General features: G+C 56.1%; 1 protein-coding gene across 3 annotated transcripts in view; it reads right to left on the bottom strand.

Moving 5' to 3' along the window:
* Window positions 1–21,519, bottom strand: part of CACNA2D2 (calcium voltage-gated channel auxiliary subunit alpha2delta 2) — a gene marked incomplete at its 5' end in the record, with an annotated part of 137,042 nt that overhangs the window by 63,748 nt on the left and 51,775 nt on the right. For all 3 annotated transcript variants that reach the window (XM_082638266.1, XM_082638267.1, XM_082638268.1), the window contains one exon: window positions 6,594–6,710. In XM_082638266.1, the coding sequence (XP_082494392.1) occupies window positions 6,594–6,710 (117 nt within the window). The remainder of the gene's footprint in view (window positions 1–6,593; window positions 6,711–21,519) is intronic.

Here is a 21,519-nt window from a genome sequence, read left to right as displayed (position 1 = left end):
ACGCTGGGGTGTATGGAGAGTGGACCCAGGCAGGCAGGCTCCTCCAAGGGGCTTCCTCTGACCCCGATTCCTGAGTGGTCGCTCTCAGGCAGGGGTGCCCAAGGGCTCCCACACAATCAGCACTCAGTGGATGCCCATTCACTAATTCAACGCTCCCCCATCCCTGGGGGCCCCAGCTGGCTCCTCTGGGTGGCAGTGGCACCTTGCCAGGATGCGGAGACGCTGTTTGGGTGAGGGGAGAATAATCAGCCGTAAACGCTGCAATCAGGGAGAAAAGGCTGCTCAGGCCCTCAGCGCCCACGCGCGCGCCTAATTGGCTCCACGTGTCTGCAGCTCCTTTCAAGAGCAGGAAAGTGGAAGGGTCAAGATCTCTTAATGTTCGTAATAGAGAGGGGGCAGAAGCCACCGCCAGCCCCACATAAACACCTTTTAATTGCCCAGAGAAGGGTGGGTGGAGGCAGCCAATGCTAGAGAATTCCCTGCCTGTCTGTCCACCATTAGTGTGCCGTTTAGAGCTTCCCTGGTCTGGAGTCAGACCCCAGAGGCTGACCTCCAGCCAGAGCCTGGAGCCACAGCCCTGGCATCTGTTCTACAAATGTTCATGAGGCTCCTACTCTGGGCCAGGCCTTGGCAGCAGGTGATACCCCTGGCCATGTCTTCCCAGGGCCGATCTACTTGTCCAACCCCCATCAACGAATGCATCTGTGGACTCAGCTTTGAACTTGCCTCCAGCTGCCCCCAATGCTGAACTTTTCCCCCAAATCCTTGATGCCTCCTCCAGGCAGCCCCAAGCTTGCTATTACCCCCTTGAACTAAAAGGATCTTCCTCCTGCTGGGGCTGCTCTATTCTGTCTGTACCTCTCTGAGGTCCCCAATGTCCCCCTGCTTATGGGGCTTCTATTTAATATGGCTGCATTTCTCTGTCCCATTAGACCTGTGGTTCTCAACCAAAGGGCACTGTGCCCCCAGGGGACATCTGGCAACATTTGGAGACATCTTTGGTTCTTATAACTGGGGGAGTGGTGTACTACTGGCATCTAGCAGGTAGAGGGCAAGGATGCTGCTTAACATCCTACGATGCATAGGGCAGCCCCCCACAACAAAGAATTATCCTGCTTAAAATGTCAATAGTTCCAACACTGAGAAATCCTGCATTAGGCGAAGCCTGAGAAAGGAAGCAGCGAGTAAGTGGGAGCTAGGCAGAACGCTCTCCCTCCTGACTGGGGTGGGGTGGGGGGCTCTGTCCCACAGCCCTGGCCCCTTGGCTCTCTCCCTCGTTCATTCCTCCTGCTCCTCTAACACCCAGCCCAGAGCCCAGTTCCTGAACGGACCAAGCCACTGCCAACAATGCATCAGTTTAATTGGGTTAAGTGGCCATTAGCGGCAAAAGCAGGGTGGCTGTGTGCAGAAGGGTTTTTAATTTTACTCTTTAAATGATGCTTGCTCCCCAGAGAGGCCACTGATGGTGGGAACGCTGCCCACTGGAGCCCCCAGAACCAGAGCCACAGACGTACCTCCCCCTGTCCCATCCATCTGGGCAACATGGGGGTGGGCTGAGAGGGCTGCTCAGTGTCTTGTCTCCACTGCCCAAGGAAGATGCTGCAGGGGCAAAAGGACTTGCCCAAGGTCACTAGGTCATCCCAGAGCAAGCCCCTGCCAGAGGGGACCCATATTCTCTTCCTTTGGCCCTGTCCCCCTGTGGATAGCAAGTGCCATGTGGCCACTAGCGGTAGCACAGAGGAGGGCAGTGTCGAGGGGCAGTATCTGGGGTTTGGAGCCCAAGTGCCTGGATCTGTAGTCTGGTTTTGCTGTGAGACCTGGGGCCAGTGGTGTAACCTTGCTGGGGCTGTTTCCTCAAATGTAAAATGGGGATGAGAGTTGTGTTGTAGGGAGGATTTGCAGAGTTCTGAAGTGTTCTGGCTCATCTTAGGCTGCACACTTGGTAGGCACTCAGAAAGAGGCCAGTAATCATGGGAAGGAATTATTTCTGCCATTTTAGGGGAAACGTCCTGAGCTCTGAATCTACACTGAATCATCTGCGGAGCACTGAAAAATACTGAAGCCCAGCCCCACCCCTACAGAATCTGCTATACTTGGTCTGGAGTGGGGCCTGGGCATCAAGATTTAAAAGCCCTGCAGGTGACTCCAATGTGCCAACAGGGTTAAAAACACTGCATGGACGTAGAGAACAGACTTGAGGACACAGTGGGGGAAAGAGGAAGCTGGGACGAAGTGAGAGAGTAGCACTGACATATATACACGACCAAATGTAAAGTGGATGGCTAGTGGGAAGCTGCTGCATAGCACAGGGAGATGAGCTCAATGCTTTGTGACAACCTAGAGGGGTGAGGCTCAAGAGGGAGGGGATATGGGGATATATGTATACATATAGCTGATTCACAACATTGTAAAGCAATTATACTCCAATAAAGATATACAAAAAACAAAACAAAACAAAAACACTGCATGAAGGCAAAGGTGCAAAGGCATGGCATCTGGAAGGGTCTTGGCCCCTGGGACAGTGAGAAGTAGCTGAGGTGGAGCATGAGAAACATGGGCATGGTGGGGAGGGCAGAGCTCAGGGGCCAAGGTCTCTAGGTCCTGGATCTCAGCCAGGACTCTTCACTGCCTCTGGCTTATTTGAGGTTGGAGGTGAAAGGGTGTCCCTAAGTTCAGGCTTCTAGCTGCCACATTGATGTCCCTTAAGAACCTGCTCTGGCCTGGCTGCTCTGGCCCTGGGCTTCCCATTCTCCAGGAACCAAGCCCACTGAGCTACACTGCCCTTGGCCTTGTCCCTGAGAGCAGGCTGGAATGCCCCACACTGGGATCACTCCTTACCTCCTCCTCCTATGGCCTCTCCCCTGAGCCACACAGCAGGGGTGCCAGGAATGGTGCTGAAGGTGGCACAACCTTCAGAGACACTGTTTTCACTGTGGCCTTTATAAATGATGACTCCTGGAGCTGTGAAACCAGAAGTACTGGGCAGGGACAGTCTCCTGTCCCCATTTTACAGAGGGAGAAACTAAGGCCTGGGACGAGATGCAACTGAGAGCTCCATGAAGATAGGAACAGGGCCTGTCCTTTCCCACTGCATCCCCAGCACCAGCCTGGCACACAGTAGGCCTTTAGTGAATGTTGAAGAATGGATGGAGGAAGGAATACAACCAAGAGATGACTTTTCTGAGAAAGGGGCTCTGAGAGAGGCCCCAGCTAGGAGGACAGGAGAGTCCTGATTTGGGTCCAGCTCTGCCTCCAATGTGCTATAAGAACTCAGGCACCTCCTGGGACTTCCCTGGTGGTGCAGTGGTTAAGAATCTGCCTGCCTATGCAGGGGACATGGGTTCGAGCCCTGGTCCAGGAAGATCCCACATGCCGCGGAGCAACTAAGCCCGTGAGCCACAACTACTGAGCCTGAGCTCTAGAGTCCATGAGCCACAACTACTGAACCCGCGTGCCACAACTACTGAAGCCCACGTGCCTAGAGCCACAAGAGAAGCCACTGCAATGAGAAGCCCGCGCACCACCAACAAGAGTAGCCCCCGCTCACCGCAACTAGAGAAAGTCCGCGCGCAGCAACGAAGACCCAACGCAGCCAAAAATAAATAAATTTAAAAAAAAAGAAAGAAAAAAAAAAAGAACTTAAGCACCTCCCTACCCCTCCTGGGACTCAAGGCCCTAACAGAGCAGGCCTGGCTCAGAGGACCTATCTGCCTGGATAGCAGAAGTTCCTAGCAGGTTCCCTCCATGTCTCCTAAGCTGAGACCCCAGCAGGTTTCCTGGACTTGGGGATGATGGTTGCCTGTGTTGCAAAGTCCCTGACCTGGCCTGCTCTGCCTGATTCTTGGCCTGGAAAAACACTCTGTGTAGCTTGGAGAAACTTGTGACAAACATCTGATTGTCCCTGATAAGATGAGACAATGAACTTCCGTCCTGCGCTGCTCAGTTCCCTCCTTGCAAGCCCCACATTAAAATTCCAGACCAGAGCAAGGGGATTTAAGTTGGATTACTGGATGGGGTCTAGGGAGAGAGGGACACTGGAGTGTAGAGGGGTCCAGATCCCCAACATTCCTCCCTCCATATGTACTCAGGCTGCAAACAAATATGGGAAAGGAGAAAAGAGCCAGAACTTGATTAAAGGCAAATTTAAAACATAATTAAGACCAAAGCTCATCTTGAACAATTAGGACCAAGGCAGGAAAAGGACAGTCCTCTCCTTCGCCTGGGGATATGGACAGGAGCATCTTTCGGGCCTGGAGCTGGAGGCACTGCAGTAGGGAAAGTTCACTGGCCAGGAGAGTGCTGGGCTCCATGCACACCTCTGGACTAATGTGGGCAGTCAAGGGCCTGGCTTAGGGTCAGAGTGACCTGGGTTAAAATCCTGGCTCTGCCATATCCTGGCCTAATGCATGGCATGTCCGAGTCTCAGTGTCTCTCTCAGGGGGCTACTGTGAGAATGACGTGTGACAGACTCAGCACATGCTGAGTACCTAATCAGTGAGTGCCATTTCCTATCATTCCCCCCTTGAGAACCAACTGTGTACCAGGCCACGGGTGCCTGGGCTGCAGACTCAGTGGGAAGGAGGCAGACATCTGCACTGCCTCACTGGGCAGAGTCTGCCACGTAGGGTATAGGGAGAGAGTTCGGATCGGGACCCCGGGCTTTGGGTTCCCCCACCCTCAAGCTGTCAGGGTTGCCTGTTCCTCGAGGAGTGGGGAAAGGAGCTTGGGAAACGACTCCAGCCCTGTGATGCTCAGAGGGGATGGGCAGGGGCTGGGCCCTGGGCTCCACATGGAGAGGGCAGGTCGGGCATCTGTCACTGCCCCCACTCAGCACCCCCTGGCAAGGCAACTCGTCCTGAAGCTGGGGTGGGAGGCAGGCCTAAAGGCATGAAGGGTGCCCCTTCCCTAATCTATCAGATGGTTTTGACATAAGTTTAGGGCTGGTGGCCTGTAATTTGTGCCCTGGGCTGGGGGGGGCGCAGCAAACCAAGGAAGTAGTGGGCAAACAGGGGGTCTGGAATGAAGCAGAGAGAGAGACTAAGAGACAGAGAACGAGAGAAAGGAGGGGAGAGTGTCCAGGTGGTGCCCAGTTCTAGGAAAGGCAAGAAGGTGGGACATGGCGTGCTGGCTGTGTGAGGCAAGCAGATGGTTCCTACAACCAGGGGGACACTGTTGGACCCCCACAGGGCCGGCTGGCCCAGCTGAAGGCATGGCTTTGCCTCCTCCCCATGACACTTCACTCCCCCAACTGTCCCCACCTGTGACTAGGACATCCCCAAGGTCAGGCTGGGCCCAGCTCTGGGTCCTCCGGCTCCACACTGGGTGGGAGGCCCTCAGGGCCCACCTCCTCTGGTCCCAGGAGGCCAGCCTTTCCCTAGTCCATGATCCCAGGTCACACAGGGGCAGGCAGGGGATCTCAGGGGGACAGTAGGGCCCAGTTCCTGGAGAAGGGGATCACAGTTCCCTCCCTGGGCTTGGATGTGGTGGGGGTTTGGCTGCCCTGACTTGACCCTGCCAGGCCTCTGGCCCAAGCCTGGGCATGGCATGTGAGGCCCTGCTCATTTAAAAAAAAATAGCTTTACTGAGATACCGTAATATTCACCCACATAAAGTATACAATTCAGTGGGTTTTTTAAGTGTATTCAGAGTTGTGCAATCATCACCACAATCTAATTTTAGAATATCTTCATCACCCCCAAAAGAAATCCTGTACCCGTTAGCAGACACTCCCTGTCCCCTCCCTTCCAGCCCTAGGCAACTACTAATGTACTTTCCGTTTCTATGGATTTGCCTATTGTGGACATTTCACAGAAATGGGATCACACAATAGGTGGTCTTTTGTGACGAGCTTCTTTCCCTTAGTGTAATGTTTTCACGTTCATCCATGTTGTCATGTGTATCAGTACTTCATTCCTTTTAATTGGACTCATCTCTTTGACACAGGCTTGGGCAACAGCAGTTATGCCTCTGATCTGAGGGAAGCTTGAACCCCCCTCCCTTCCTTACTGCACAACCTGCCCAGGGCACCTTGCATCTCCAGAAGCCCTTTCCCACCTGCTCTCCCTGGGGTGTGTTGAGTACCGGGGTCTGTGGGCTTCATAGACCTGGTCAGGGTGGACCAGCAGGTCCTGTAATCTCACAGGACCATGGTGCCTTGGAGCTCACAGGCACACTCAGTATAGATGGGCAGACTAAGGCCCAGAGGGAGGCGGAGAAATCGCGGGCAGAATTGGAGCTCCAGCTCCCAGCATCATGTGGCCTTAGCCTTCTCTGCAAGGCATTCAGGGCCCTCCACACTCCCTCTGCCTCAGCCTGCAGCCCACCTTCCCAACAGAAGGGAGAGGTGGGGCCTGCCATCATACTCACACAGGGCCCCCGAGGCCCCAGGTCACCACTCATGCAGCCTACTCCAGATGAAACTATCCTGCTCCTGCCGCAGCTGCCCACAGTCCACGTGGCACATTCTGCCAGTGATGGCCCAGCCTGAATTCAGAGGACCAGGAGGGCTGTGTGTTCATGGTGGGTGGGGACATTGCCCTCACAGTGCAGGCCACTCTGCCTGGTCTTCTCTCAACCTAAACAACCGCACCTACCTTCAGGGCCTGCACCTTCCTGTCCAGCAGGCTCTCAATGTCCCCCGCCACCTTCTCCACCAACTTCTGAGGCTCATTCTCCTGCACCTCAAACAGATTCCTGTTGTCTTTGTAGATCTGGAAAGAAGCAGAAGCCTGGGGTGAGGCCAGGGTGGTCCCACATTCCCATGTCATGGTGCCCCTATACCCTCTCTGCATAGCTCACCACAGAACAGTCCTCACCCCCACCTCAACCCTGGCTTTGGCCACTGAGAGAGAACACGGAGGTCTGGGGTTAGGCCCAGTGCTCTGATAGACTTGGAAGAAGTGCAAGGCCATGAGCTCCACAACTTGCATTGGTTGTGTGTGTTTGGTGGGACAAGGTTGTCGCCACCTTCTCTGGGACTCAGGCTTCCTCCTCCAGGGGCCATAAGTAGCACCTCCCTGACCAGCTCAGGGTGGCTAAGAGCAGCAGAGTGGGGAGGGTGGGCTGGATGGGAGGCAGGGTGTCCGGGGGAGATGGAGCCAACAGACACACATTGTACACCACATACCAACAAGAAGATGCTCTCACACCCACGTGTGTACATAAACCCACACGCTCACACATGCATCACACACACAGCCACCTCTCCACACAGGTTCAGGAATCCATGCCCCCTTTCGCTGGTGCTCCCTTAGGGCATTTGCAGAAACTACTGCAGGAGCTCTAGGTGCCCCTAGAGGCTCCTCTGTCATTCTGGGCACAGAATATGGGGGCAGGGACCAGGGAGGAAGAGGCATATGGGGGGAATGAATCTGCCCTCTCCCTCTTCCTTGGGGGGGTGGGGTCAGCCTGTGCGCACATGCACTTGGGGGTGTAAATCTGACAGTCTGCATCTGCATGTGTGAATGTGTGTGTTATGGCTCAACATACATCCATCTGTGTGCACGAGCCTGAGTGTTGGGGTGGGTGGGGTTATTAGGGCCACTAGATATGGCCTGGGGGCTGTATGGGAATTGTAGAAGCAGGTTTCTGTGGGCGTCTTTGTTCATGGCTGGGGTCTTGGGTGTGTGCACGTGCATGTGTGTGTGCACATGCATGCGTGTGTGCATATGTGTGTGTATGCATTGCACAACCCTGCATGTGCCTCTGAGCCTGAATGAGTCCATGTGCCCATCCAGGTTACCCCAGGAAGTCCGTGCTGCAAGCTGGCTCCTTCACCAGAGGTCACAGGCTGGTCGCCACAACTGAGCTGCTGCCACCAGACTTTGCCACCAGGCTGTGCAGAAGTGCAGGGATGTGCAGAGACACAAAGAGGAGGTGATGAGGAGGAGATAAGGAGGTGGGAGAGGCCGCTGATGAGAGACAGACAGGCAGGGGAGATAAGGTCGGTAGAGTGACAGCCAGATGAGGGGAGATAAAGGCCTCTGGCATCTGACAGGGGGAGGAGGTAGGGAACCAGGTGCCTCCAGAGCCCTTGCTCTGCTGCCCACCCAGCGCCTGGCAGTCCAAGGGTTAAAGCACCGCTCAAAGCTGGCTCAGGCAATCTCCTCCTCCCACCGCCCCCCATCCCTCCCGGCTTCTCTTTTCTTTTTGTCCTTCTCTTGGAACAAAATAATTTGTGGTGAAGTCGCTCCTTCCCACAGAGAAGCAGCGATTACAGGGCGAGTTGCAGGCCTGGCTACACAGCCAGGGAGGATGGAGGCCCCAAGTGGGCACCAGGCCAGGCTGTTCCTTGGGTCCCCAGGGCCTGCCTCAGGACAGAGGCCCCCGGATGGAAGACAGCGATGGAGGCTGAGGCCAAGGAGGGGGTCAGACCCTGGGGATCACTGAGAAATGCTGGGAGCCTGGTGCCTGGTGCCAACAGCTGGGGAAACCGAGGCTCAGAAATAGGAGAGGACAGGTCAAGGCCACACGACTGTGAGTGGAAAAACCAGTCACCCATCCTCCCTGACATCTTCTTGCCAGGTTTCAAGACATTAAAAATACACCCTTTCCCAATCTTGGACCATTGCCCCTAGGTGTGTTGAGGCCTCGTCTCAGCCATACTGGCTGAAACCTCGGCTGAGCACACCGCAGCCCACTGGCGTCAGCAGGGGGCGCAGCCACCTGGCTTCTCAGGGCAGGAGATAAAGTTTCCATAACTGACTCCCCTGTCAAGGTCATTCCCAGGTGCCCCAATCAGGGCTATCCATAGTGGCGGCAGCCCTAGTATTGGAGGCTGGACCATGCAGCCTCCTGACAACTCTCCTTAGGGAACCTGGGGGTCCCTCCCCTCTGGGTCCAGGATGCCCGCTGCAACCTGGCATGGTGACTGAACCAGGGCTCAGGGGCTGCAAAGGGAGTGGGTTTCCAGGTGGCAGGGTCACACCCGAGGACCCTGACAGTTGATGCAAGGGCTTGGAAGCAGGGACCCTGCTAAGAAATACCCCATCTCTGAACCTCAGTGTCCGATCTATTAAATGAGAGAATGGCAGTCCTCCCCTCACAGGCGGACCAAGGACCAAAAGATTCATGCCATGAGGGCCTATACTATTGTCACTACTGCTATTGTTTAGGATCACCAGAATTCTGCAGAAGGAATCACAGTCCCCTCCCTGCTTCCACTCTCTCCTGGCTAGAGCTGCACACTTAGGATCCAAAGTCATCGGCTCCCATTCCTGGGCAGGTAGCCTTGGTCTCCCTGGGCCTGTCCCCCTCCAGCCCCACCCAGGGTCTCCTTGGACAGCACCCCCTCCATCCGCTATCCTGTCTTTGTCCCCAGCACCTTGGCCTCGGCCCTGGTGGTGATAACAGGGGAGCCTAGACACAGGGACACCATGGATAGTGTACAGCCATGGCCAGCTCCCTTCCATCTCTCCCCAGGCACCAGGCCTGTGTGCAGTGGACCCTCAGCCAATGCATATGCCCAATTCCATGTTCAGGAGCAGAGCTCTGGAGCCAGTGTGACCTAGGTCTGACTCCACCACTTTTGCCTGCAGGTGTGCTGTCCCTTGGAGCCTGGGGCTGCATCTGCCATGCTTTCTTCCTGGGTCTACCCAAAGACCCACCATGACATCCTTCTGCTGGGCCCTGGTGCCAGCATTCGAGGCCTCTCCAGCTCACTGACCTGGCACTTGCATGCAGGCCTCTGGGTCCCTAGCCCATGCTGATTCCCACTGCTGCACCTTTGCTTACGCTGTGCCTACTTCCCCTCCGCCTTTCCCCGCTTATCTAAATCTTCCCTAGAGTGAGGGTAGGGAAATGGGCTAGAAGAAGCTTCTGGTGAGATGAGGGCAGAATTCCAGAACTGCAGAGGCTGGTTGAGCTCCTAGCCAAGCCTGACCCCCAATCCCAAATGAGCCCTTGAGATGCAACAGCCCTCTATCCTCCCATGCCAGGTGCCTCACCCCTCTCAACATTCCCCCCAACCTGCTCCAGTTGTCCCTGTCCCCTGGGGTGGGGCCCTGAGCTGAACCCAAATGACACAGCCCAGCAGATGGTCCCACCCTGGGGGATAGGTCATCTCTCCACTGATGTGGTCTGGGGAGGTGCTTTCCACCTGCAGGTCCAGGCGGAAGCCCAGGAGAGCCTAGGGCAGCTCCAGGGCATAGCCAGGGCTGGTTCCCCTCAACCCCAGCCTCTAGCCTTGGTCCCTGGGGTCAGCTCGGAAGCAACAGGAAGGCCAGGGTGCACCGGGGGCAAGACCTCAACAACCACAGCAGGACTGCATGCTCGCTGGTGTCCTTGGCCCAGAGAGGCAATTGGAAAAACCCAATGGCCCCCACAGCAGCGCAGCCTGCATGGCCCCCGGCTCTGCACAGGCAGCTGGACCAAGGAGAGAAACGGGGGCCAGCAGGTCTATAGGTTGTGATAGCTCCATGCCAGCCATGAGAGAGGAGATGGGGAATGGTAGTCTGAGGTAAGGTCTGAGGCACCTGAACATAGAGACAGCCACCAGAGGAGACAAAAGGCCCCAGAACCAGTGACCTGGACAGGCCCCCATCAGACTGTTGAGGCATTTTGCTAAGTCCCAGAAGGTCAGCAGCAGTGGGGTCTGGACCTAAGCCAGCACCTAACCTGCCCAGGGAGAGGAGGAAGGTGGGAGAAATGGAGACGAAAAGGAGGGCAAGGACGGCAAGGAAGAGGAGGGGAAAGGAGGGAAGAGGGACTGTGGAGGCTGCAGATACAGCCTTGTTTGCCAAGTGATGGCTCTAGCCACCCAAGGGCAGGTGCTTCACAAACTTGACCTCGCTGATGTACAATCCCTGAGGAAGGACCATTCTGATCACACCCGTTTAGCAGATGGGACACTGAGGGCCAGAGAGGATATGTTACATGGCAGAGCTCAGATAAGAATAGTCTGTCTTATCCAAAGTGTTTGCTTTAGGTCACACTCTGTGCAGTTCTGTTCCCTGCATTTATCCCCAGACTTGAAGGGGAGGCACAGGGTATCAGCTGGGAATTTGGGGGGCCTGAAAGGGGCCTGGGGGACCCAGAGTGATGCTGAAAGCCTGAGGCCTGTGGAAGGCAGGAGGGCCATTCTGGAGGGGAGCGGGGGGGAGGACCAGCAGAACCAGCCTGATCAACTAACCAACCACCCAACCCTGGGAGTAAAAACAGGCACGCGTGCGAGGCTCCTCTCTGCAGCGAAGGTGAACGGGCCCTAATCTCTGGAAAATTAAATCAGAAAGAAAATGGAACGAGAAAGATTTGATGCAGGCTGGGCCCTGCTGCTGCGTGTCTCCTCAAAGGCCCAAGCTCAGCTGGGGGTTCATCTGGGTGCTTCAGCATCCTGCCTCCTTCCCCTGCCCAGGGTGCTGAGCAGGGCACAGGAAGGGTGGGGGGAGCTGAACCCCATGATATGACCTTCCTGGGGGATTTGCTCTTCTCCAGCCCCCTTTTAGCCATGTCTCAGTGTCTGGTCCCTGGTATTGAAAGGAGCAGCTGGTAGGAGTTTTAACTGCCCAGCCCTCATGTCAACAGGTCCCTAGAGATGGTGGGCTGGCCTCCCTAGGCCGGTCTGCATGGGCAAGCACTGGAGTGGCCACAGGATCTGGAGTTGGAGACAAGGGCCAGCTGCTATAAGGGGTACACTTGTGCCAGGGATCGGGGAGCCTTAAGTGGGAGGATAGGGGGTTCATGGTGGCCCAGAGATCCTGAGCTGGGCCAAGAGGGAGGTGGAGGGATGGAGGGACTGGTAGTGACAAGCTCAGGGACCCCAGTCAGTCAGGGCAATGCTGGCCCCTGCCCTCCCACCAGGCTGCTGCCCCTGTCTCCTGCCTTCATGGGAAAAATCAAGGGTATTGATATAGCTGCTAATAATCACCCTTGAAGACCACAGGGTGGATGGAGTAGCCTGGTACCTGGAGACCCTCCCACTGAGAGCACTCAGGTCAGATCCAGGACAGGCTGCACATCCTGGACGCTCCCCACACCCAACCAACCTTGAGCCCCACAGCCCAGTTCCTTTGGGGCCGCTCACAGCAGGTGCACGAAAACCCTGACCCAGCTGCTCTAGGGAAACACCAGGCCCTGGACTGTGTGTGTGGCAGAAAGTTCCCTGGGGCAGGGGTTGTGGCCCTTCTCTGGCCCACCTGTGTGGGGCTTACAGTAGGACAAAGACAAGGGGCCCCCAGAGCCCTCAGAGCACACAGTCAGCACACAGGCAGTGGGTTATGGGCCACTCGGCTGCATGCTTCATCAGCTGCTGACGATCACCAGCTGCCACGTTAGGGTCCCACGTGGCCATGCCACCCTGCCACCATCCTGTGGTGGGTTGGCTCCACAGTTAGTTAGCTGTATGTGGTGTCACGTCACAAGCAGGGTTTGTATATTGTGATGCTGGTTGTCACATTATTAATAACTAACCTTCATATTGAATAGGGATTTCCTAGAATGAACACTCTGTTTAGAGAGGGTCAGAGATGCCTACCCAGGCCATTACAATGTGGCCCATGATGAGGTGTGATGGAGGACACAAAGGCAGTGTTGGCCTGGCTTTCAGGAGCAGATAAGGATGTGGCCCTCTTGGGTTGGTGGCCCATAAATGGCCCCATCTCCTCCCCACCCCCACCCCATGTCCTTACAGCCCCACTGGGGCACTCATGTTCATGCCACAGGATCTTGTTGGGGTCTCTTGAAGCTGGGGCAGCAGAGATGGACCAGACCTTGTCCCTGCCCTCCTGGGACTCATCACCAGAGGGGACAGATGTCCATTCGGACTGCTAATGGCAGAGGGGTGGCAGTGGGGAGAGGTGTGCAGGAGACATGTGGGAGTGAGACTGGCCTGCTTGGGGAGGGTGGGGGCTGGAAGTGTGAAGGAAAAGACTGAGATGGCTTTTCAGGGGAGAGGCCATCTAAGCAGAGTTTGAAAGGCTGGGCAGGAGTCTGCCAGACATGGGGGTGACTGGGGGATAAGGGACTCTAGGCAGGAGTAATGGCAGGTGCCCTTGGGCTGGGAGGAGGGGATGGACTGCTCAGTGGCAGGAGCACAGGGGCTTGTGGGGGGCAGAAGGGAAGCTGGGGGGACAGGTTCTGACAGGAAGGGAGGTAGATACCCAGGTGGCGGGGGATGGAGTGGGGGGGTCCTCAGGGACCGACGAGGTGTAGCCTAGATCACAAGGTGAGAAGGCCCTAGTGGCTCCATGGCCACTTGGCCCCTAAGAGGAAGCTGCTAGGAGTTTTCACCAGCAGATTCCCTTTGAAAAACTCACAGGGGCACAAAGCCCCCGCCTCCACCCCCAGCAACGCCTCCCTGTTTTTAAAGTTAAAGTTTAGTTGACTGTCATCCATTACCGCAATTAGTACATTATGTCTAATTATGCAATTAGTGTAAAAAGTGCACTTGCTGCTGAGAATGGGAAATTACGCTGCCTCGTTACACTGTAAAATCCATGTCATAAAAAGGCTCAATCTCTTGTTTTTCAAAAGACACACAACCCAGTACAAAACAATAAACCAAATCCTCCCAGTTGAGCTAGGGCCAGTCTGTGCCAACCTCTCTGCACTTGCCCCCATGCAGACCCCCCACCTCTGCAAGGCCCTGTCCCACGCTGGCCCTGGGGCAAGGCAATGACCCACCACAAGGGAGCGCTGATGCGTGGCCCACTCCTAGGCGTGGTCAGTGTTTGCTCCTCTGAAACAGATGTGAATTTCTAAACTGACTTTAAAACCGTGGCAATCCTGATTATCCACCTGTTATTCCAGAACTGATTGGAACGTGGCCTCTAGTATTAAGGCTTGTATATATTAGGTGAGAGTGTCCTGGCCTCTACCCAGCTCCGAGAGTGAGAGGCAAGGTTCCTGAGGGCAGTACTCTTGAGGCTCCTGATGGTGCCTGTGGGGAGAGAGGCATATTCCAGCTCAGAGGAAACTGGAGGAACTTTCTCACACTCGAGGCTCTCAAACTCTTAAGAGCATTGTCTGGATAGATAGTAAGCTCCCCATCACAGGAAATATGCAAGTCCACCTGTCAGAGATGCTGAGAAGGGATTCACCCACAGTCAGCCTGCACAGTAGCTGGACTCTAGGCTGCCATCATTAAATAACAGCATTCCCATGGCTGTGTGCCTACATGAAGCTTGCAGTCTGTGACTCTACCTTCCCCAGGTTCTGGCTCCCTTGGTGGTCAAGGGGCTATTTGGGGACAGGTGGGAGGGGAGAAAGGAATCTGACAGGGGTGTTTCCCTCCCACAGGGGTGACAATGTCAGATGGCCAAGTCCATGGGAGCTGGGGACGGGGCACACTCTTGTGTACTCCAAAAGCAAATGCTTCACGGTCAGGTCTCCATCACCCACCACCCAGCTCCAAGGTCAGAAGTTAAAGCTCGAGCATGGGTTGCTTAGTGCCTACCTAAGAAGCCCCCTCTCTGAGCCCCTTCTTTCAAGTTCCCAATACTCCTTGAATCCAAGGTGCTTGACCCAGGCCTGGTGGTGGGGTGGTGCAGTGTCACGAAGGCTCCTTCCCAGCCAAAAGTCTACCCTGACCTCATGGGGAAGGTGCATGCAGCTCCTGCAGCTGCCACTGCCAAGCTCAGACAAGGCGTTCCCAGAGCAGAGAAACTGAGATGTGGAGCCCCCAACATTCCGGGGCCCATGGGGCATGAGGAGCCCCACAACAGCTCCCACCTGCAGTGTGTGCACCATCAGTCCTGGGAGTACTGAGGTGTCGGTGCCCTGTACACCCCAGTGGGAAGCACTTTCTGAGAAGGAAGCCAGATTTTGGGGAGGGACAGGGGCCTGGACCCCACTAGAGGGATATCTGTTGCCTACACTCAACAGGGTCCCTGGACAGTCCCGGCCTTCATGCCTTTGTCTACTCAGGTAATCCTGGACAGCAGGGGAACTGTGTCATGGCCCGGCCAGGTGGACCTGCCATGGAGACTCTCAGGGCCCCCTGTCCTCTTGATTTGGTCCAGGATAGCATGAGGATTGGGGAGGGGGTGAGCCCAAAGTGAATCAAACTACAGGCGAGATCCGGGGGCCCCTGCTTGCTCCTCCTCCCTGATCTGGGAGCCACCGGCTGTTGAGGCAGCTGGGAGGGAAGCTGTGCCCAGCATGCCAGCTGGCACGGGGGAGTGTGAGTAAACATACCCGCACTTTCCCAACTCGCAGAAGTCGCCGGGTGTCGCCGGCTGGTGTGGGCGCCCATGTTTACGGGGAAACAGATTGTTTGTGCCTGCGTCTGGGGCCCCTCACCGCCCACCCTGGCTCGGCTCCCTCCTGCTGCCTCCCCACCCAGTGGCCCTGCCTTCTTTCCCCCAGGACTCCTCAGCCTCTCAATGGCAGAAGGATGAGGATGGTGATGACAGGCACCCCCAGGCCCATGTGGTCAGACAGGGCTCAGCGCATAACCTACTGAGTCATCCTCATAACAATCCTAAAAGGCAGGTACAATTACTGCCCTCACTTTACAGCTGAAGAAAGCAAGGCTCTGGCAGGCGGGGAAAATGGCTGGAGACTGTAGGTAGTGAGTGGAGGAGCTGTGACACCGGTCTCCTCAGACCCCTGTCATCAGTTCCAGGCTCCAGGGTCCCTCAGTCCCACGCCCCCCCAGACAAGCCCAGTCTGCCCTTTACCTGGGTCACTACCTTGAGCAGCCCTGGCCCAGCGTGGTCTTAGACACAGACCTTGCCCTCTCCCTGACATGACAGCCCCAGGAGCGAGTCCAGGGCCTGGGCACTGGCCTGCCATCTGGCCTCTTCAACCCCTTCACCTCTGAGTCTCTGTCTTCGGCTCTGTAAGGCCCGGTCTCTCCACTCTCAGAAGCAAGAGTACTGGCAGGGTGGGGTGAGGGCTCTGGGAGCCAGGGCGGACAGAGGCTCCAGCAGACCCCCGGTGGGCCAGCGAGGGCTCCTACTCATTTCACAGAGCCAGCTGTTATCAAGATCTCATCTAAGATGACTGTCCTTCAGCCCAGAGCTGGCAGAAATTTACCCCCATAAACACCCTCATGATATGGATTTGAGGCTGGGCCTGAGGCACAGTTCCAAAGGCCAGGGAGCAAAGGACAAAGTTGGCTTCCTTTGCCCGCATCACCTCCATTCCACCCCTCCTAGCACTGATAGCCCAGGGTGGGCAACCCTCTTCAGGGGCTGGGGCAGGGCTCTCAGGGACTCCACAGTGGCCAGAAACCAACCTTTCTTCAAGAGTCCCCAGGGAGGTTTCCTGGGTGGGGGGGCCTCATCAGATTTTTCTTCATCCACCTCCCTCCCTTAGTTGTGACAACCGCACCAGGAGGGCGCCCTTCTTATCTCACAGATGAAGAAACTGAAATACCACAAAGGTCAAATCTGTCCAAAGGGGAGACCTTCCCACCCCCAAGTCCCCTGCACTCACAGCTGAGAACTGGCTAAAAAGCCGTGGGTCTGAATCCCTGCCCTGCTCTTTACCAGCCATGTGGCATGGTCCGAGCTTTCACACTCAGTGCCCACACAGCCCTGAGCTGCCTCAGCCAGGCTTTATGGGGTGCTCCTCAAAGACGAAAGGTCAAATGCAAGGTGCTGCTGGCTTCTCATGGGGCCTCCTTCCAGGGCTGCTCCCGAGGCCTTGAGAGCTTTCCCTGCCCCACACTGTCCTGCAGGGCCTGACTTTCCAGGCCTCATAGGCTGGAAGTCTGCCCTTTGCTGCTGAGATTTGCTGCTGAAGATGTCGCCAAATAATGACAGCGCCAATCACAACGAGAGGCCCTCGGGTTGGCTGCTCTCGTGAAAACACCGGATCTTGGCATGCCAGGTACGCAGGATAAAGGCAGAGATGGAGGTAAGCCTGGGAGTGGCTGCAGCCTCCCATGGTATCAAGGGCCCCTTTTGGGGCAGGGTCATCCCAGGGCCCTACCCCCTACCCATGTGCTCATTATAGTTCCAGGTACATGTGCCTGACCTCACACAGCAGCTCACGCATCAACCTCACCACATTCATATCCAGTGCCCAGGAAGTTGCCTGCAGATCCTGTCCATGGTTCACACTTAGGGTGCCAGAAAAAGCACCACAGCCCAGACGGACCTATCCACTGTCACTGGATGCCCAGCAGCCCCAGGCCTGGGTGAGTCTCTGTGGGTTTCCATCTGCACTTCAGAAGGTGGTCTGCAGCCATATGAAATGTTTTAAGCAGTGAGATTTTTCTGGCCCCAGATGGCTGGGGCTACTTGAAGGTCGTGGCCCTAAATCTTCCTGTTGGACGTTGCACTGGAGAAGCTCCTAACAGCATGGAGGGCTCAGGGGCTTGCTGGGGGGAAGGGTATGGCCTGACTGACAGTGGCCTCTGGATCAGCATCCCCAGGAGGGCTGGGCTCCCTCCTCTGGTCACAATGCCCGAGTGTCAGGTGCTGACAGGCAGTGGGGACCAGAATCTCGCTGGTGGTGAGTATCCAAGCGAGTGTACGAGGGAGCACACCCTCACCTGGGCTATCTTGCTCACTTCCTGTCGGCATCTCCCAGGTCTATCTTAGTCCTCCTGCTAGTTTTTCTTTTATATTTCTCCTACTTCCAATTTATAGGCTTTTCTTGAATTTTGTGTAACCTTGTTAAGTGCCCTTAAATCTTCTGCAGAATAAGTTGGAGGCATAAATAAACAAACAAACAGGATGAAGACACTGAGGCCCTGCACATGCTGAAGATACACTGGGGACACATTAGGGACATGCATGCACTGAGGACACACACATGCTGGGGACACACACCCAGAGGGAACCCACTCTCTCCCGTCATTCACAGGCTCTCCTGAGCCCTCATAGGAGAGTTGGAAAACTCCAGGGCGGTGATCACACAGGGTTTCCTAGAGCTGGGAGGCTAGTGATCCCCACACCCACTCCCAGCTGGGGCTCCTGGGCAGGCCCTGGTCCCTCTCTGCACCTCAGTGTCCCCTCACCTCACTGTGGGGAGAGAGTGACAATCCTTGGCATCCCCAGCTCCAGGTTCGCTCTCCATGAATGCAAGAACCTCAGCAGCCAACATTTATCTTCACCGTGACCGTGCTCAATGTTTGCCATGCAAATGAACTGTGCAAACAGGACCCAGTGCTTGGCCACGCCAGTGAACACTGCGAGGGCCCTTGGTCTGAGCAGCCATGAACTTCAAAGTCAGTGTGCTGTGCTCAGGGGAGACAGAAACACTGTGCCTGGGCTCATACTCCAGGTGGGCCACCTCCTCACTGCCCAGCTTTGGGGGTTGCTTGATGGGGTGATGACTGCCACAGGAATAGCTGCCAACACCAATGGGGCCCAAGTGAGCTTCCATGCTAGATGTACACAGTATCAAACCCTTATAGTCCCCAGTCATCGTCCCCATTTCACAGATGAGGCAACTGAGGCAGACAGTAATTGGTGGAGCTGGGATTCGGTGACACAGACTAACCACATATTTGAACACAGACCTTGTTCCAGACCTCCGTGCCCACCTCTCAGAAGCTTGTCTCCATTCCATGGGATCCTGTGACCTTCCTCAGCCCCAATGCTGCCCCAGGCCCCCTCCTCTGGGAAGCGGCTCTGACTGCCCCCTTAGTAATGTCTGTGGGGCAGGGCTATGAAAGTCAGTGGGGGTCAGCTGAGTCTGGTGTTTGCAAACCTCATCCTGCCTTGAATGTCCCTGAAGAGCTCATCTCTCAAAGACATTGGCCCAGGCCGATGGGTATCCTGTACCCATCGGGATACAGATGGGTAAACTGAGGCCCAAGAGGGAGGGGTAAGCAGCAGGGCAGGGCCAGGAAGTCCCAGGCTCCAGCCACTGGCACTTCCTCTGTGCTCGGGAGGTCAGGGAAGACTTTCCAGAAGGGGGCTGTGAATGGATGGGCCAAGAGAGTGCCTACCTGGCAGGGGAACAACAGCAAAGGTGATCGTCCAGGCACAAGCACCTGTGAAGAAAGCTGCTGGGGGTGGGGAGGTCCAGTGGCAGGGCAGAGGCAGCTCCGACCCCCACCCCTCACCAGGGCCTTGGGGGACGGTCTGCTGGCGTGAACTCTCTGAGAACCCGTGGAGTCATCCGGTGGGCTGGGGCCAGAAGGCCTGGGTCCCTGCACATGGAATGACCTTGTCCCCTCTGCCTGCCACTTTCCCCAGGCCTAGTAAGCACCTCAGGTCTTAGCGGCAAAGATGCTCAGGGCTCCTGCGTCCTCTGCTCAGCAACCTCCAGCAGGAGGGAGTGATGCCTGAGCTTCCAGCTCTGTCGAGGGCTCCCTGAGCAAGAAGGCAGTGAGGGCAACGATGCCAGGAGGACAAGAGCAGAACAAATTGTCCCAGTTATGTAAGGTGGCCCTACTTCCTCCTTAGCAGGGAGAGAACTGGAAAACTATGTTCCTCCTACCCCACTTCTACCTATGCCGCTGCACCTTCTGGGAGATCCCTCACAGGGGGCCTACTAAGAGGTTCCCCCCAAGTAGGATCTCTGAGCCCAGGTCATCTGAGGTACTGGGGAAGGATCTTGGGGACAGACTCCAGTTGGCCCTCTTCCTGTGGCCTGCAGGGTAGGATCAGGGCAAGAGGCCTGGGTCGGCCCTGTCCAATCATTGTTCCCTGAAGGTGTCTGAGCGTACCCTAGCCCCTCTGGTTTTCTTGCCTGTACACTAGGGTAGGCAGCCTCCCCGCCTGCTTGCCCAGAACTCCACGCCCCAGGCCTCTCCCCTGCCCCAGACACCATGGAGCCCTGGGGAACTCTGAGCCTCTCTAGAATGCAGCTATGGTCCCTGCCCTACCACACGCCCACTGGAACATGGCTCAGCTCTGCTCCTTCCGGTGCCTCGTAGGGGTCCAAGCAGGAAGGCCCCTCCTTCAGACCCAGTATCAGGCTAAGATGCCAGACCAGCCAGCTCCTCATGGCTACAGGACTGCCCCTGCCATATACACAATCTAGCCTCCAACCTGACCCCAGGGCCTGGACCCCTCTGAGTCACTGTCTCTTCCCCACATCCTAGGGCCCCTGGGGAGCACTGGAGATGCCTCAGGCCAAGGCCCCAAGGTGGTGTCCTGCCTGGCACAGGCATTCCCAGCATAGGCCCCTTTGCCAGCTGGGCCTGGGTATACTCTGCCCTGGAGGGCTGGCCTGCAAAACTGGCTGGGAACCCCCTCCTATATGGTCCCATGCTTTGCTGGGCTGCCAACACGCTGTGAAGACCTGGCTATCAGGCTCTCTGAGTTTACAGAGCTAGCAGTTTAGGGCTGCTAAACTGCAAATTTATCTCCTGCCATAAATCCATGTGATGCCAGTGTATGTGCCTGAGTGTGTGTCCATATGTGTATGTTGGGAGGCATCACGTGTAGTTTACGGCGGGGTGTGTGTACACAAGTGTTCACCAGCCTGCACATGGGAAGGATGATAGTGTTGCTGTGTGTGTGTGCAATGCATGCGCAAACACGTGTCCTGGTGTGTGTCGAGGCACACATGCGTGTGGGCGGAAAGCTCGCTGTGAATGAGGTGGGATGCATCCTTCCCTGAGTGCAGCCCTGAGTCTCCTGCATCCCTCTGCTCAAGTGCAGCACACAGTAGGCCTCAGGAACATCTATGTGCATGTGACAAGCCCGGGATGTCCTTGAGCAGACCCAGTCCCCTACCCATCTTACCATTGTCTCAGAGGGACTGGAGCCCAGCACTGGTCACACATTCAGACTCAGGCTGGCCATACTGGGCTGGTGCCTCCTGCCAGCCACTGACCCCACAGACACAGAGACCCCCCTTGACGACGATGCCAGGCTGCATTAGAGAGAGCTCCAGGGCACACATTCCCTTCTGTGCGCGTGGGGAGTGATGACGGAACGAGCAGACAAGGCGGTCCTTCCTGCCCACCCCCACCCACAGACAAGAGGATGCAGAAGCACCACGAAAACAGTTGATCTCCTTACTGATAGTGGGTGAGAAAAAATTATCTTTCTCTGAACACTAAAAATAAAGCCCAGTTTTCCTGAAAGCAGGGCCCTTCTCAGCTCACGGCTTAGAGAGGCTTTGTCACTAACTCCAAACGTAGATTTGTTGGAGAAGCCAAGAGCCACTAAACCCTCGGCTGCCTCACCCAGGGGCTCAGCCTTGGGGCAAAATGGTGCCCCCAAACCCGCGCCACAATACAAACCGGAACTGGGCTGTGCAGTGAGTCCAGATGATGTTGTCCGAGGCAGGCAGAGGAGAGCAACAGGAACCGGGTCCATATGCTACTTGTGCCCAGCTAATGGGCTGACAAATTAGCAGGTCTCCCCTCTAAAAGGTGATGAATGAGCAGCTGCCCAGGAGAGCTGGGGCACGGGCCACCTCTCCACAGTACTCCTCAGGCTCAGCTCTGATTTGGCGTCTATGCGGTGCCCAGCCCAGTGCCGAGACTCCCCAGGGGTGGGGGTTGGGGGTGACTGTGGGTATGGGCAGGGGGAGGGCAGAAAGGGCATAAAAGGGCAGCCCTAGCCTTGGAAGACATCCCCAAACAAACCCAGACAGGAAGCCTGAATTCCCTAATCACTGCTGTCACGCTGTCCGAAGGGTGCCACTGAGGAGGGAGGTCGAAGCATC

This window comes from Mesoplodon mirus, assembly GCF_964341445.2.
Source record: "Mesoplodon mirus genome assembly, chromosome: 12".
In the NCBI taxonomy this organism is placed as follows: Eukaryota; Metazoa; Chordata; class Mammalia; order Artiodactyla; family Ziphiidae; genus Mesoplodon; species Mesoplodon mirus.
This window is presented reverse-complemented; position numbering and strand designations above follow the sequence as displayed.